Source organism: Chlamydotis macqueenii, chromosome 15 (assembly GCF_036417535.1).
Source record: "Chlamydotis macqueenii isolate bChlMac1 chromosome 15, bChlMac1.mat, whole genome shotgun sequence".
NCBI classification, from domain to species: Eukaryota; Metazoa; Chordata; class Aves; order Otidiformes; family Otididae; genus Chlamydotis; species Chlamydotis macqueenii.
Window position 1 is genome coordinate 12,635,017 of NC_141570.1, and position 16,794 is coordinate 12,651,810.

At 57.1% G+C, this 16,794-nt stretch overlaps 1 protein-coding gene across 10 annotated transcripts in view; it reads right to left on the reverse strand.

Moving 5' to 3' along the window:
• Positions 1-16,794, reverse strand: part of LOC104474960 (ankyrin repeat and fibronectin type-III domain-containing protein 1) — a 233,196-nt gene that overhangs the window by 69,329 nt on the left and 147,073 nt on the right. For 9 of the 10 annotated variants that reach the window (XM_086759449.1, XM_086759443.1, XM_086759441.1 and 6 more), the window contains one exon: positions 2,006-2,046. In XM_086759449.1, the coding sequence (XP_086615575.1) occupies positions 2,006-2,046 (41 nt within the window). Of the gene's footprint in view, positions 1-2,005; positions 2,047-15,632; positions 15,648-16,794 lie in introns of those variants that run through there. The other variant, XM_086759447.1, reaches the window with a different exon arrangement.

The window sequence follows — 16,794 nt, forward strand, 5'->3', positions numbered from 1 at the left end:
CTGCAACAGCAACGGTGCCTGCAGCAGCCAGCGGATCAAAAAGCCAAATCAGACGGAGGCAGTGGTACCACACAACGTCACAGCCACAAACTCTACTGGTTGCAACTCCAAAGCAGCCACTGAGGAATGCAAATAGGATGTGCATGAACCAAAGTCATAATATGATGATCAGTCAAGTCACGGCTGATATCACAAGCCGCTTGGCCAAACCATGGAGGTCGCACAGCCTCAGGGCACAGGGGGACCACAGAGCACCAGTAAGACACTCTTTATCTACAGACCTCCTACACCAGCACCCACCACTCTGACTCAGCAGCTCTGTGACTGCAGTGAGATGGGAAGCCCATGTTCCCCCTCTTAAGGCAGAGAAACACCCTCGTTTCTTTGATAAGATGAGCTATAAAAGCAGCACTGTAAACCAGGAAAGGAAAACTGAAGAGTAAGAGCTCTTACCGCGTGTCCTCCAAATCTCTTACTTAAAGCCTCACAAAAGCTTCAGCTGGAACAGGGACACTAGAGACCCTTCAATCTTTTTGGAGCCCGCTTCTCAAAACACACACTCTACATGAGCACTCAGCCGCGCTACACAACGAGCACGGAAATCTTGGACGGGGGTTGGCAGGGGCCACAAAGCACGGTTATAAGCTGTTTGCCAACGCATGTTCATTTTGTTGTTGCACTCACGATGACTCTGTATCTCCTGGGATATCCCTCTGATCTCCCAGAAAGCCGTGCGGGATTAAACAGCCTGGGAAATGGCTCTGGCCCTATTTTCAGAAGTCTTCAGCTGCCAACAGTCTTGGAAAGCCGATGAGCAGCCCTGCCTCAGGGTGAGCGGACAGAGGAGCTCACCAGACTTTTCAGCACGGACCTAGGAGACTAGCGCTGAGTTGTAAAAACTTTTGGTGGCATAAAGGAAGAGGAACCAGCAGATAACTGAAGAACATGCGCGCACCTGACACTTGCACTCCCCATGACAGAGAAACTTCCTCAACCCAGTTCCTTCTGAGTCTTCCAAAGCCATGGTCCTCTGACAACCCTGCATGCTGGAACGCCATTCCACAATTTCAAAACCACCTACGGCATTTTTTTCAGAAGGAAAAAAGCTGTAACACAAAGATGTTCACTTCCCCAGACAGAGAGGAGCAACACAAGGTCCCACAGGCAACGTGCTCTGCAGCGCAATGTGCAGCTGCTCAGTGGTCAGGGTCAGAGCCGAAGCTCTCAGCACGGCTTTTACCAGTTTGCCATTATCCAAATAATGACGCTATCAGACGCGTCCCTCCAGCAAAGAGACAGCCTCCCTACCTCAAAGGCACCAGGCTGCAGCAAGGCTCTGCAAACGCCGGGTGCAACAACATAACCAGCCGGTGAACGCGAGCTCTGCTTGCCTTTCACGCACATCTCGGAGCTCCGCTCTCGCTCGCAGCCAGCTCAGAGCCACGGACAAGGGCACGCGCTAAGTAACCTTCGCTAAGTAACACTTCTGACAGTGGGGTGGTTTGCAGGTCTTTTGTTCGTCTTCATGAACATGGTGGCTCCAGAGAGCCCCTCCCTTTCCTCGCACCCCTGCGGCTCACCATGCCTTACAGACCACCATGGATGGAAGACAACAGGCATCAACGTCAAAGAAGACGTGCTTCAAGATCAGCCCCTTGAGACACAGAATTAAACCCAAAGCAGCTCAGCTGTGCAAAGCTGGAGCAGAGGGAGCCAGAGGTGGGAAAGGTCACCCCTGCATCCCCCCTCCCGGCCACCAAGTCCCCACTCTCTCCCTCAGGCTCAGTCAAGCTGTCATGATTCCTTCTGACCTGATGGAATGATTTGCATATGCCCTGCAGCCAAAATGACTGACAGCCCTTCCACTGTTATCCTCACTTGTGTAATTGCAGCAGCTATTCTTGTACGCCGAGATGTCTAATCTTAGCAAGCCCCAGAGCTGCTCAGCGATACGGACCAGCCGGGAATTTCCATGCAATCACTCACCACGGCTACTGGCACTTACTTTGGCTGGTAGAAGTCCTTCTTGTCCGCTGACCCCAGGCTCTGCAAGACACAAAAGACAGATGTATTTCCTTAACCCTTTGCCAAGCAAGTGTCGTTGATGAAGATGTGTGGCGAGCAGCAAAAGGCATGCGTCCACACTTTTCACTTCCCGGTGGGTATGCTTGGGCTGGCTGGACAAGGCAAGCAGGCAGGACCTCCAGCCACCAAACACGCCGCAGGCAGAGCCCACAGCAGCCAAGGATGTACAAATAAAGAGTCAAAGCAGAGGTGGGGGGACGCGTTAGGTTGGAACACAATGCATTCAGGCATGTCTGTCTTTCCCATCACTTGCAGAAGCGTGGCATCTTGTGTCAGGAGGGGACTCATGTCCTCTTGAGCCTGCCCAGCTGGAAGGAGGACAAACTGCAGGATAGGCAGAGGGACTGAACCACCACCACCTGCAGAGACCCTCCGGCAGGGCAGGGGACCGAGCCAGGGGCCCACAGCCACTCCCTGGAGGCAGGACCACAAAATTCTTCCGTTGAGAAGAATGACACCAGACCCCCAGCAAGCCTGTGAAGCACAGTCAGCCCGATGCACACTCAGGTTCCCATGCACCGCCAACTCCACCGACAGCACGGTCTAGCAGAAGTCTGAGAGCATCACAATGCAGGCTGCTGGAGCGCCAGGGTCCCCTGGAGACCCCAGCCTGGCTGAGCCTCCCCGCGGGGAGCCTGGGGGCGACGCGCATCCCGCAGACCCCCTTGCGTGAGCACGCGTGCGCCGCCGTGCCTTGCCCTGCTGTCCGACGGAGCCGTGCACACCCACACACGCCCAAGTCTCTCCCCCAGCACACCCTGTCCTGGAGGCACCCGCGGTGGCGGCTGGCCCCCTGCCCAGTTCTGAAGGCCCAGTTCGTGGCGCTCATTGCTGGAGAGCCCCCGCCACCCAAGGGATGCAGAGTGGCAGGCTGCGCCAGATGCAGCACAACGCTTGCGGTGCCAGTGCAGACAGACAGACCCACGAAACCTGGGTGTCAGCAAAGCTGTCGTCCTGCCAGAGCCCCCTCCTCCTCCTCTCGGGAACAGTCCTCACCTTTGTGCCCTGTCGAGATGGGGGACGGCGGGCAGCAGCGCGAGGTGGCCCTGCCACTTGCCCCGTCGTCTCCGTCCCTGCGCGGGGAGCAGGCGTGTGCCAGCTTGCATGCACGCTTGCGGGAAGCACGCTCGGGCTCTGGGGCTGCTGTTGTAGTTTTGCTCCGTGGTTGCCAGGCAATGGCGAGCACGAACGCCAAAGCAGTGGGAGCAGCGGGCCGAATGCTAATCAGGGGCGCAGGAGCTCTCCCAGCACTCTCCGGCCAAAGCCACCAGTGCTCTCACCCTAAGACTGAAAAGCACGCAGGGAGAGGAAGGCTTTTAAGCAGGCAGGTGTCCACGGTCACCAAACTATCCCCCCAAAAGGGAGCTCTGGCCAGGCCAGCGAGATGGGCTGACCCTTTCCACAGCACAGAGGTATTAGTCAGACACGGGCACAGGGAAGCCGGATGAGTGCCACCCTCTTGCACGTCTCACGTGCTGTGGGGCCAGGGGACCCACCTGAGCTCCGGCTGGGGTAGACCTCGGAGCGCACAGGGAGCAGCCCTGCAGGGTGGGAAGGTCTCATCTGCTCACGCGCCGAGCGCCGGGCCGGCTGCAAAAGCTTGATGGGCTCCGAGCAACCCTTGCCGAGACGGGGGATCCCCAGCCTTGGAGACATTCCAAACCCAACTGGACATGGTCCTGCGCAGCCAGGACAAGCAGGTGTAGGTGACCCTGCCTTGAGCAGGGGGTTGAACTGGGTGATCTCCAGGAGATCCCCAGACCTCTTCAACCATTCTGTCCATTCCTGAAGCAGCAGAGAAAAGAGCACAGCAGTAACCGCACGGAGTGAACGCTCTGAGCGACGAGACCTGTACTCTAAGCCCACAGCACGTCTGGGAACACCCCCACTCCCGCCAGCACAGACATTTCCTCACTTCTTTAAACTTGACACCTAAAACCTAGGGCGCTAGCTGCCAAACGCAGGGTGCTGCCTGCTGTGTGGTGCACGAAGGGGCAGCAGCCGAAGGGGCAGCAGTGTGGGTGCGAAGGGGCAGCAGCCTCTGCCCCGGGGCAGCAGCATGGACTGCGATGGTGCCACCAGCCACCACCTCTGTCCCACCGCAGTGGGTACCACAGTCCCACCCGGCATCCGCAGGAGGGGACGATTATGGAAAAGTGGTCAAGGGAAGGATGGGATATAAGAAAGCAGAGCAAGGTAAAGGGAAAACATAGCCTGGATCATAGGCAAAATGTCCTGACAATGAGCCTGAACAGAGCTCGAACCAACTCCGGTGGGAGGGACCAGAGCACTTCTAAGGGCTCTGAAAAAGCTGACTAGACAAACCATTGAGACCAGCACAGAGGGGACAGTTCTGGCCTTACAAGGAGCTGGGACCAGCTTTTCTTCTCCTGCCTGTGCCTGGGGGCTGAAAGAGGCAGAGAGCTAACAAAAATGAGCAAAACGTGGCCTGGCATCTTCCCCTGCCTTCTCAGAGGAAAGTTCAGTTCCTCCTGAGCCGAGATGGGATCTGTATAGGTATACAATAAAAAGTCAAATGCCAGCCTGCATGCGCGCACTCTTGTTGGCTGATCTACGGGCTTCCAGCTTCTGCTGGTTGTTCCTGCACATCAAGGCATAGCTGGGGTCTCCTGAGACTGCAGTGTCAGGCTCAGCTCCCCAAATAAATCTGGGAGCCCCAGAGGCACCCAGAGATCTCCTGCTGTGGCTCAGGATGCTGGGAAGACCCTGGCCATCCCTGCAGGGAGGGAGGGAGCGGAGCATCCCCGGGTTCGGAGAGTCCCAGCCCCCCCGTGGCGTGAGTCACCCTCCAGCGGGACCCGCTGTGCTGCTGCTCGCTTCTTCACTTCATTGATGACTCAGGGTTTGGGAAGCACATTTTAAATCCCTTAATGAAATAATGGAGAGAGTCACTTCTATTGGCGTGTATTTTTAAAACAAATACTTCAAGCGAGACTTGCGCTCATCCCACCCTTTCCCCGTGAGACACAGAGGCGAGCGACCGTGGGGACCAGCAGTGCGGGGGCATCTGGAGGGGCAGCAGCAGCCCCTGCCGCCCCGGCATGTGGGGCTGGGCAAGGCAGCTACCAAAAAGCTGCCAGGCTACGCTCTCCCTCCCTCCAGCCTTCATGCTCCTGCCGCTGGTAGGGCCTGGAGAGAAGGATGGGACACCAGGACGCTGTCCCAGACAATGTCCTCAGAGCCTGGCAGTGCCCCCAGAGCCTTGCTCCCCGCTGGGCATGTGCCTTCCCAGCGCCTGCCCTTTGGGATCCGGCCGAGCACCATCTTTAATCTCATTCCTCTACAGAGGAAACAACGACCCAAGCAGAGGCAGCAGCAGACGGGGACGCTGACGCCAAGCCCAGAGCTCCCAGGGGCCAGGACGCAGCCTGCCAAGAAGCGAGGATTGCCTGCCAAGGTGATTAAGAAAGTGTTGTCTCAAGGTCATGACCACCACTATCCTTTCCCCCTCCCCACGCAAGAATACCTCCTGCGCTGCCCTTGCTCGGACCAAACGGCCTCTCCGTGCCATGCTCAGAGCCCTTCTGCTCTTGCAGAGAAGTGCAACGTCAACGTTGACAGCGCAGCGTCACAAGAATACCTTGGAACTGCTACGAGGGAAAGGGAAGGCCATGGGACACCAGCTCTCCTGGTGCTTTTACACTAAAACAAGATGAACTGGGAAGACAGAGTGGATTTATTAGCCACGAGGACCCATGCCAAGGTTCTCAAAAGCACCTTTGCAGGGGTGTAAAAAAGCAGCCTCCCAAACCAGTAGAGTAACACCCAGCTGCATATGGGCCATTGCTAGGGCTTGCCCAGTGGCACCAAAACCAGTGGACCAGCGGGAAGACTTCTCATCTTTCCAGAGGCATTCCCAGCACTGCCACCCCAACCCTCCGCGCCAGGGCAGCCATCACAGGGATGTGCAGGCAGCGACCCAGCTTCCTCCGGCGCTGCAGGACACGCCTCTCCTACACACCAGATTTTGTACAGAACATCCAAGGAATTCGTGGGCTTCTCTCTTTATTTAACCCACAACCAATGATTTTCACAAAGTCTTTGCAAACCTGTGAGAATCCAGGCCAACACCAGTGCCTGAAACCGCTCTCTTAATTCCACATTCCAGGCGTTAGGTAAACTATTTTGCAAGTTATTTAAATCAGATATTTAACAAGTCCGAGTTACACAACGCATACAAGCTTCCCTAGGACAGCTCGTTTCCAAAGCCGCGTCGGTCCCTGATAACAGTTAGCACAACGCGCTGCAGACAAACAATGAGACCAATGTAAGGGATCACTCTGAATTCCAAAATGCAGCCAAACTGGGGAGATAACAGACACGGGGCTGGAAACAGGGCACTCACAAGGGGCTGAGGCAGAGGTACTGTGTTATTTATTTATTCACACCGGCAGACATCAATCCTGTTGTACTTTTTCCTCTCCTAAATGTTGCCAAGCGTAATCTCAGCTCATCTTTTTCTGGGCAGGGTCTCTTGGAGAACGAAGTTATTAGCGAGGCTGAAGGAGCCTCACGCAGTTATTTAGAAGCTACACCAAAAGAATCCCCAGAGACAAGCGGCTGCTTGCAGGTGGCAGCTTTCTAAGTCACTTCAATAAAATCTGGCTCAGTAACTCCCAGCATAATCGATGCCCACACAAACAAAAGAGAAAAAAAAATGAGGGATGAGTTATTTTTCCACCCTAGAAGAGGATTCTGCAAAACAAACTCACGGGCCAATGTTGGTCGCAGTCTACACTGCAAACCTGCCATCCACGCCTGGTCAGCTGCCGGGACTTCCGTGCCCGCCCCACCAGCCGCAGCGTCCCTGAGCCGGTCCCCGCGCGGGGCCGGGCAGAGCCCCGTGGCATTTGGGCGCGGGCTGCAGGCGCTGGGTCCCCAGGGCTGGACAAGGCAGGGGGACCAAGGCTGCACAGCCTGGGCCCCCCCATCCCGGCTTCTCACCCCTGGATGCCGGCGGTCGGTGCTTTCAGGCGCAGCCGTTCGTCAGGCTCGGTGTCTCTGCAACGTGCTGCATTTATGAGTAATCGGGAGTTGATGCCTGACTGTCAGAGTGGGAATAAAATTCAGAGCCTGGTATGCCAGAGGGCTGTTTGGAAGGAGGAGGAAGGAGATGTCACCCACCCGTCCCAGCCAGCAGCACCCCTCCGAGCAAGGGCCGGCCCACCCAGAGCATCCCAGGGCTCGGTGCACCGCGCACCCCGTGTTCCTCCAGCCACTGGCACGGGCTGGGCCAAGAAAGCAAAGGGCTGTGGGACTGCTGCCCCCTCCCCTGCAGACACCCACAGGCTCCCCACCATCGCGATGGTACCCCTCAAACAGCCCTGCCCCGGCACTGCTAGCGCTGCAGGATAATTCAGCCCTGAGTCTCCCCAAACCATGAATTTGAGGCCAGGTGAACCTTCAAATCCCAAAACCTGAATTTCAGGCTGGATGAACCGGATTGCTCAGCCGAAAACCCCAGTGACACCTCCTGCCTTCCATGGGGCAGTGCCGCAAACCCGCTCAGGCCCAGGAGGGAGCTCCGGGCGGGTGGCCGGGCGCAGCTTTGCACCTCCCAAGGAAAGCCTTGCTGGAGAGCGGGCCTCCGCCCGCGTGCCAGAGCACGGGGGGATTACGGAACGGAGAACGGGGCTGATTCAGAAAGGGTAGGTCACAAAACAGAACAAAACCTGGTGGCAGGGGAAGGGCTGGGCCGGGGCAGCAGCACTGCCTGCCCAGATGAGAGATGGAAGGGGCTGGCTGGAGGGAGGGAAGGAGGAGGATACGTGCCACCGGGAATCAGAAAAGGGCCCTGGTCTCTTGAAGGATGGCATTCCCGCAAAGCTGAAGCACCAGTGGATCGTGGGGCACGCCTGAGCCGCCAGCCCCGGCCTCTCGCCGTCCTGATCCTGCCTCCTCCTGCCTCAACTACAAAGGCTGCAAGGAGGGGGCGGGCGATTCCCCACAGACCTGACCCAGCCAGGGGAGGACGCCAATGGCTCCAACATGTTCATTCTTCAGTGCCTAGCTCATCCCAGTCCGCTCTGGAGCAGGAGCCTGAACCAACTATCACACTCGCCTGCTAACAGCGCCGACCCCATGCACGCACACGGGGCATTGACACACATCCAAGCTGGGCTTTGGGTCCAATGCAAGGGAGCTGGAGGAGCTCATGGTGGCCTCCAAGCAGCTCTCCCCACCTGAGGCACCACTGACCCACCCAGGAAGAGGTCCTGCGTTTCACCGACGGGCGCATCCTGACACCACAGCCGTGCTCAGACGCCAGCCCGAACCCACCATCTCACCATGCCAGGAGGGCCTCCTGCGAGCAGGTTGACACCCATACACCACTGGCTCATCCTACCAGAGGGTGAATGCTCTTCTCTGGTTGCTCATCCACCCCCATGTCCGGGACCCAGGAGGGGAGACCTTGATGTTCTCCGAGGGGCTGAAATGCAAACGTAGACCTGGTTCTTTGGAAAACTGACTTCATCTTCACCCAGCCTGATAGGCTGTATTCACGAGAGCCAGGCTGAGCCAGAGCAGCGCCAAACTCACCAACATCATTAAATTCTGCTTCCTCCTCCTCCTCCTCGGAGCGCACCCTTGCAGGTGCATCGCACAGAGGAGCGGAAATCTGAGCGCATGTGTCGGACCAAGGAGGCTCCCAGTGCCGCAACCCCTGGCAGTGCCTGGCGACCCGGCTCCTCCTTCAGTCTCCTTCTACTCGGCAATGCACACAACTGGGTTGGCTGCTTCACGGATTCTCACAAGCGACGTTGGGTTCCCCAGCAGCCGGGGTAAGGAGGACAGGACCTGCCCTGAGCCTGCCTGGGAGGCTGCTCGCGAGCATCTGCCAACAGCCCCCAAGAAATAAGTCCACATGCACTCATCTTCCATTCCCCCGCCACTTGTAAAAATTAATTTACGCGGATGTAGCCAGGCGTGCAGCACAGGCTCTGTATTGACAAGTCTCTCTAGACGGACGTCCCCGAGCCGTGCTGGGGGCTGGCACAGGCCGAGCCTTGTGCTCGCTGCTCACCGGCGCTGCCCTGGATGGAAGGACTTGTCTGAATGCCGGCAAACCCCCCGGAGCTGTACACTCCACCAGCTCAACACCACCACCCAGGGTGACAGGCACACAAGGGCGTGGGCACCTTCCCTCCGTGGCTGCATTAATCAAATCCTTCGTTAGCCCGGTAAGGGCGCGGGAGTGGCAAGGGAGGAGCAGCAGACAGCCAGGCTGTACGCGCACTGACGGTCGGTACCAACACCGTCCAGTGCTATTTTCTACTTCATTTTTCTTTCCTTTTCTTGATTACGGCCTGCTAGCCATTACTGCAACTCTAAGCATATCCAGAAAGAGCTGCGCCGGGGCTCAAGCGTTCGCAGCATCAGGGCCCGGACGCATCGCCAAATACGCTGCTATTTATAGCGCCAAGCCCCGTGCTCGGGGTGCAGCGCGGTGGAGTTTGAGTTGCTGCTCAAACCTGGGGTTTTCTTTTTTATTTTCCCTCATTTGTGGGGGCCGTCAGCTGCCTGATCCTGACCTTGCATTCATGCACTGCCTGGTATTTTCAAACATTTCTTTTTTTTTTTTTTTAAATCTTTGGGCATACCAGCTCATACATGTTTATACTGGTTTACAAGGTGAAGTTACAGATTTCACCACTGAAAGAAAAAAAAAAAAGGCAAGCTAAAAGGCTGGAAGCGGAGCAGCCAGCTCCCGGCTCCGAGGGCCTGCAGTTAATTACACCCTGTCCTCCAGCACGTACTTCGGGCGCTGCGCTGCCCGCCCCGCAGCCTGACAGCAGGTCTGCCCACCAACCCGGCTGATTACAGCGTGGGGAACGCTCCAACAGCCGCAGCCTGCTGGCACGCAGGGCATCCGGGCTGCGGCTCGGACTGGGGAAGACCGTTCCCTTGTGGCATCCACGGGGACGGGTGGGCAGCACAAGGATGAGGGTCTCCAGCAGGGAAATCCAAGCAGTGTCCGAGGGCTCTGACCCCCCCCAAGTGCCTTGGCAGGGAGCAGGGAGTATGGCCAGTCCCATCCGAAGTCTGGTCGCTGTCCCACCAGCCGGTCCACCTCTCCTTGGACAGACCTCTGCATCTCCCTTGTTTTCCCCCTCTGCCTTCACCTACCCTCCCGGTACTGGGTCTGGGGGCTACCCCTCCTCTCAGCCTGAAAAAATCGAGATGCATGGGCACATGCCCCCTCTCCTCCAGCAGCCTCGTCCCCTTGGTAGGGGGAAACCAGCAGACGTGAGTGGACCACAGCCTGAGGGTCCCCACAGCGGGGTCCCCCACCCCGACTGCCCGTGGTTCGCTGCTGAGCCTGGGCACCACAGACCCCCGCCCAGGGCAGGCAGCAACGCCTTTCCCCCGGCGAGCAGGAGCAGGGCCACCGCAGCGCAGCACGGCGGAAAGGGCCCTCTGCCGTCAGTCACTCCTTTGGGAATGCAGGTGGAAAGGGAGAGTATCCGGCTGGGGCAGGGTCACCTGCCCACTGACGAGCTATTGACAACCCCACGAAGGCCAGACCTGCAGGAACGGGAACTGGGCTGTCAGCGGGGAACCCAGTGACACCCAGCCCTCGCGTGGGAGAGTTTGAAACGCCATCGGAGAGCAGGCCTCTCATTCTTTTGGCCCAGAAAGTGGCTCCCCGAGGTTATATGACATCTGAGTCAACCGACGTAAATACAAATCTCACTCCTGGGAAGCCGGCTGCCGGCTGCCAGCTCCGTGCCCTTCAAGCACAGCACGATGTGAACGCGACCATGAGATCCTTTTAACTTAACTGAGACTTCGGAGGAAGAACGGAGCCGCTTGCAGAACAACATGTCCACTGCAAAACAATGATGCTCCTCACAGCTGGCCTCCTCATCCTCCTCCTCCTCAGCAGCCATCAGTGAGCCCACCATGCTGCTCATCCCCAGGAGCTGGCGGCTTGGGGTAGGCTGGGGTCATGGAAGGCTCTTCGGCTTTGGTCGGGGATGGGAGCGCGTGCGACTCAGGGGGAGCGAAAACCCTGAGCGAGAAGGTGACATTTATACCGAGGCTTTCCGGAGCAAAACCATGGCTTAAAGAGAGCAGGCATGACTTTAGCGCCAGGGTAACACTTAAGGGTCCACACTGAGCGCCCCTTTCCCATCGTCACCAACTCAAAATGACTCCTCTAGGCCTAAAAATTCACATTTAGTCTCAAACCAAAAGCAGTTCTTTAAAAACAGGGTTTGAAGCGTATCAGCCAAGCCATTTGGGGCTGTAAGGCTCTCCGAAATGAATATGCTACAGGCTTTCGGGAGTGGAAGCTGACATCCATGGTCCTCCGATCCTCGCCGCCATGCAGTCCTTGTCCCTCTGTGGGCTTCAAGAACCCCAGCCCTGCTCTTCATCCTCACCCTCCTCACCTGCACCCTTGCAGTGGCTGGCAGCTCTGCCCTCTCACCAGGCACTGCCCTGGGGCACAAAAATGGGTTCAGCAGTGCGGGGGGAAGGAAGGGAGGGCACAGAGTGGCCTGGGAGAGCCCAGGTGTCCTGAGAGCTGGTGAGAGCACAACTCCAGGGCACCGAAGCCCACGCTGGAACCGCTCAGCACAGTCAGGGGTTTTAGGCTGAATTTGCATCCTGAGATCAAAAAAAAAGCACCTTCAGAAGGCAAGGCCAACGGCCGCGGGGGGCAGAGTGGGTCAGAAAGCCTGGGGCTGCTTACTTGGGTGCATTTGTAAGAAACGTGAGAAAAACGTACAAAATCATTCCTGATGTCCGTTACAGGTGAGGCCTTAGGTAGGGAAAGCCCTTGAGTGCACAGGCGTCTCTAGGAACAACCTTTCCTTGGCAGCCCGCGGCGCAGGGCAGGAGGCAGCGGCTCCCTCCAGGCCACTGCTTCTCCTCCAGACAGAACAGCGAAAACGAGAAAGGGGCCGGGACACCCCTCCATCCCCCAAAAGCAAGCGGCTTCCCCCGTAAAGCCCAGCCCACAGCAGGGGTCAGGTCAGCGCCCGCGGCGGTGGGGCCCTTGTCCCGTCCCCGAGCCCACCTGCCCGGGCGGACAGGGAGCGGGACGGCCAGGCTGGCCCTCGCCGCCCGCGCTGGCCGAGACCGCGTCAGTACGCCAAGTATTTCCACGGGCTCCAGCCCGCCGACCGCTGCTCAATAGTGAGGCAGAAAGGAAGCGCAAGGCATACTACAGAATAAATTAAGTACATTAGAAAAAGCCCAGAGGGGAAAAATAGATTTTTTTTGGAACGTGTTCTCAATCTCATTAATTGGGAAGACAGCCTTGGAGGGGAAAAAAAAATTATTATATTCCTCCCCAAACCATTATCCACTCTTCCGAGTGTATCATATGAAAACAGTTATATAAAAGAATAAATTATATTTGGAATGGCAAGAACCCCAGAATAAAGCTAGGAACTCCGATGTTCCCATATAAAGATAGGAGACAGTTATCTGTTCCAAATTTTCGAGTTTTCTGCTGCGCCAATTCAAATTCACTGCATACCAGCATGGCCATAGAAAGGGGACTCCACCCATACAGTCTTGGAACGAGCAGTAATCCCCCAAACTATCGATTTAATGTATGGGGATGCAAAATGAGAGAAGAATGTACGCACAGAACAAGCAATCCGTTAACAACACGGCGAAAGGCACCAGCACGTGCGCGCAGGAGCAGCTATTTAAAGTGACATTCGCATTCAAAGACCGGATCTGAAATGAAGATTTCTGCACGCAGACATTGTCGATTCTGCAAATTAAAGGGTCATTTTGAGATCCAATGTGAATTTTATTTTTTGTTTTATTTTCTACTATTTGTTCAGTGTCACGTTTCTTGGCCAGCACTAGAAAAACAGCTCTTCGATGGGGTTTTTTAAATTGACTTTGCTTCTGATTGGCTTTCCAGCCCATCTCGCTCGAGCCAGTCCGGTGGACCCCTCCACAAATGGCACAAGGCGAGGAGACGGGGACAAGAGCTTTTATCAGATCAACCCACGGTTTTTAAACCAGCCAGGTTTTGGGGTACAGGCCATCGGTCTGGAGTGGAAGCCTGAAGAAGAAATTGCGTATGTTCTCCAGTTCTACCAGTCTAATAAAAATAATTTTAAAAAATAATAATAATCGCTCTTAAAGAAATTACCTCCGCTGCTCCACTGAGACGGCAAGGCGTACCAGAGAGACCTGTCCGAGCCGTGGGTCGCACGCAGATTCACGGGGTCAGCTCAGGGTGTCCAGCCCAGCTAGACGGTGACTAAGAGACGGCACTCTGCTACTCCACCAAAGTTCATCTTTTCAGACCCAGAAGAGCCAAAGGGTTGTTCCAAGTGAAAAAGTACTGCAGTACGCATTCCTTCGCCCTGTCCCAGGAACACTCGAGGAGTCAGGATTTCGGGACGGGGCTGACAGCTCTTTCATACATCACAGAGAATACCAAACTAACCTTTCTGGTTTTCCGTTCACTCCCCAAACGCTATTTACTGGTCACAAGAAGACGCACATCGTGTTCACGCGGTGCCGTGGGGAGGCGGAGGGCTGTACGAGCTCCACATGCTGTTATTGCAGCAGATAAGAAACACAGAAAACAAAGATTTGTTTTATTGGCATTACTGCTGTCAGTGTAGAGGACACGAGTGCATGCATGAGGGAGCATCCGCCCTCCTCCCCTTCTGGATGCACCGTAACGGCACACGGGAGTTTCACCCAGAGCTGTGAGACCGAGACGGGGAACCCTTCAGTGCTTGGAAACTCTTCCAAATGTCTTTGCCATTTGCTACACTGCTCAAACACCTGCGGCTTTCGCACAGTCCCCAGGCGCAGCGGGGCCAGGGCAGCAGCTCCGTGCCCGGGGTGTGGGGACCAGCGCGCCCGGGTGCTGGGGCAGCGACCCAACACCTTGCCCACGCGGAGGGTGGGTGATACCACCAGCAGCTGTCATGGTGACAGCCTTTTTATTTATTTTCTCCTTTTTGGGCCTTCCAGAAAATGGTATTTTCAAGGAGCAGACTCGGAGCCAGGCAGGACCTGTGTACGACACCACGCAAGGTGTCGCGAAATCCCCAGAGGGTGCCAGCCGTGCACAGTGAATGTGGGGCAGGCATCCCCAGCCCCCCGTAAGCCACAGCCCTCCGGCCCCGCTCTGGCACCACGGGGTTCCCTGGGTGCCCCACGCCACTGCCACACGTCTGCTGCCTGTGGGGGGAGGAGATTTCCCCCGTCCGCTTGGAAAAATGCTGCACAGCAGAGCGCTAACCTAACGCGCTGCCACAGAGATGGCACCCAACTTCATCTCGAACACCAGCTCCAGGAAACTAAGGGAAAAACATCTGCCTGAGACATAACCCAGCCTCGGTAAAGCCTTGAGAAGAGCACAGATGATGCAATACCTGCACCTTATTTGATAAAAGTATCATGCTTTCTTGCAGTAGGTCAAACCCAGGGCTCTGCAGAGCCACTCAGCTCCAGCATCCCTCTTCTGCAAAGCTTCAAAATAAGCTGCGCCGAGGTGCCACGCCTCAGAGTGAGAAATCAGACTCCCCTCCGCCACCCAGCACGAGACTCGGTACATCTCGCTGTTGCCTGGCCCGTTCTGACCCACCCGGTCCCCTCTCCTCCCTCACTCGGGGCCTGCGGACCAGTTTTAAGGCAGAATCACACAAGCCTAAGAAATCCCTCTGGGGCAGCAGGATACCGTACGCGCCCAGAGAGGCCCCAGCCCCTTCATGGCTGTGTGCTGTCACCTGACAGCGTGGTGACGGTCCTCGCGGCCCCTTGGAGACGTGAGGAGACGAGGGAGAAAGGTGATGGCGAGAACACCCGCCAGCTTCACCCCAGCCAGGCTGCGTGCGGGAGGGCAGCCGAGCCCGGCACCCACGCACACGGCGACAAGCACGCGAGAAAGCAACTCTTACGTTCATGCAGGGCATCCTCCCGTGGCAGGCGGCGCATACTGGAAGGACCATGCTGAAAGCCAGCGGCCGCTCGGGTGGCAGGTGACACATGCTGTGTGCACAACACACATCTCGGAGCTGCTGGGGCTCGTAGGGCTGGGCAGGGCTCACCACTCCTCCTGCCGCCCACGGCCCTTCCTCGTCGCATCTACTCCCTGGTCCCCACCCTGCGGCTCCTGCCCGTGTCCTCACGCTCACCCCATCCCGCTGGCTCCTGCCCACCTCTGCATCAGTGGGCACAGGGAAGCCTCCAAAACCAGTTACGTGCTGGACCAAACCAAGAGCCCACCTAGCAGCAGCTGCGAGGAGTGGGGAGCCATGAGGGCTCGGGGCCAGCTGCCATCGCACCCGTCGGAGCAGTCCCAGCTCCGGCACATCCTCCCACACACAGGGGTCTGGGCACTGGCCCACCATGTGGGCCAGTAGCCCCCCGAGCTGCTCACTGAGTCTGTTTACCCTCCTGCCCTTCATTACAGCCAGACCCACAGAGTCTTCATGAATCATATGAAAAAAAAAATAGCTGCTTTGGATTCATTTTATCCTTTTCCCAGCCAATCTTCTTTGGTACCCTCCTAGTTCTGGTATGAAATTGCTCACCATCTCTGTAACCCTCAGAGCTGCACAGGAGCCTCTGCTTCTTCCTTCTCCTCTTCTTCCTTCTCCTCTTCCTCCTCCTCCTCTCCTCCCTCCTAGGGCAGCCAGGCCGGGAGGGCAGCAGCCTGTCCCAAGATTCCCATCGAGCCGCCCGCCGCCTCTCCCTGCAATTACAGGCCTCTGTGGCTGTCCCGGGATAAGTGGCGGTGACAAACCTCGAGGCAACCTCCATGGAAATGTCTCTGTCCAGAGGCAGGTTTATCTCTCCCTGCTTCCTCCCGCCTGGAGAGGAGCCTCCCACGCGCACCGGCAGCACGGCGATCCAAAATAATCAGGTGGAGAGCATCGCTGCGCTGCTGGCAGCAAAATGACCTCACCCTGTCCCTCAAAAACAAGGGTACGGGTGTTCTCCTGGGACCCTGTGTCACCCCAGTGGCCCCAGTTCCCAGTCCTGCCAGCTCCGTCCCAGTGGGGCTGGGGCAGGTGCCCCAAAAGCACAATAATGGCTGGAAACAGCCCAGGCTTTGTGCGAGCCCTGCGATCCTTTAACACTACAAATGCCAAATGGCTACCAGTGGGTTCTTCCAGCCGCCAGGACAGTATTTCCAGGCACACTCATGCTGTCCGGCAGTGGGAAGGTGTGGGTGCTGGGGCACTGGGATGGGCAGTGCAGGGCATGGTCCCAGCTCGGGGTACAGCTGTATCCCAGAGGGGTACAGCCCGGGGTGTGGGGGACACAATTGATGCTGGTGGGGACAACGGCACCACAGCTCTCACGAAATGCCACCGCTCTCAAACTCATCACAACCACCCTCCACTTTGAAGATGGCAGCCCCTGGCCTGAGGAAGGATTTGTGCCCTAAGCAGAGTCCCACGCTTCCCAGGTCCCTCAGTCGGTCCCATAAAAGCCCCCACAAACCACCCCCTGGGCGGGGTGGCTGGTCATCCCAGTCCTGCCCATCCCAGGTCACTCATCGCTGCTCTGCCCGTTTATTTTAGGGATGGACTGCAGGCACCTCGGGGACAACATCGGAGACCCCGGTCCAGCGCGAGCTTGTGGCAGGTGAAAAGCACCCAAATATCGCTGACCACAGGCGTCCGCCATGCACCATCCGCTGATGGGAGAGTCGCTTCGAAATAAACATGGGATTCAGAGACCTGGCCC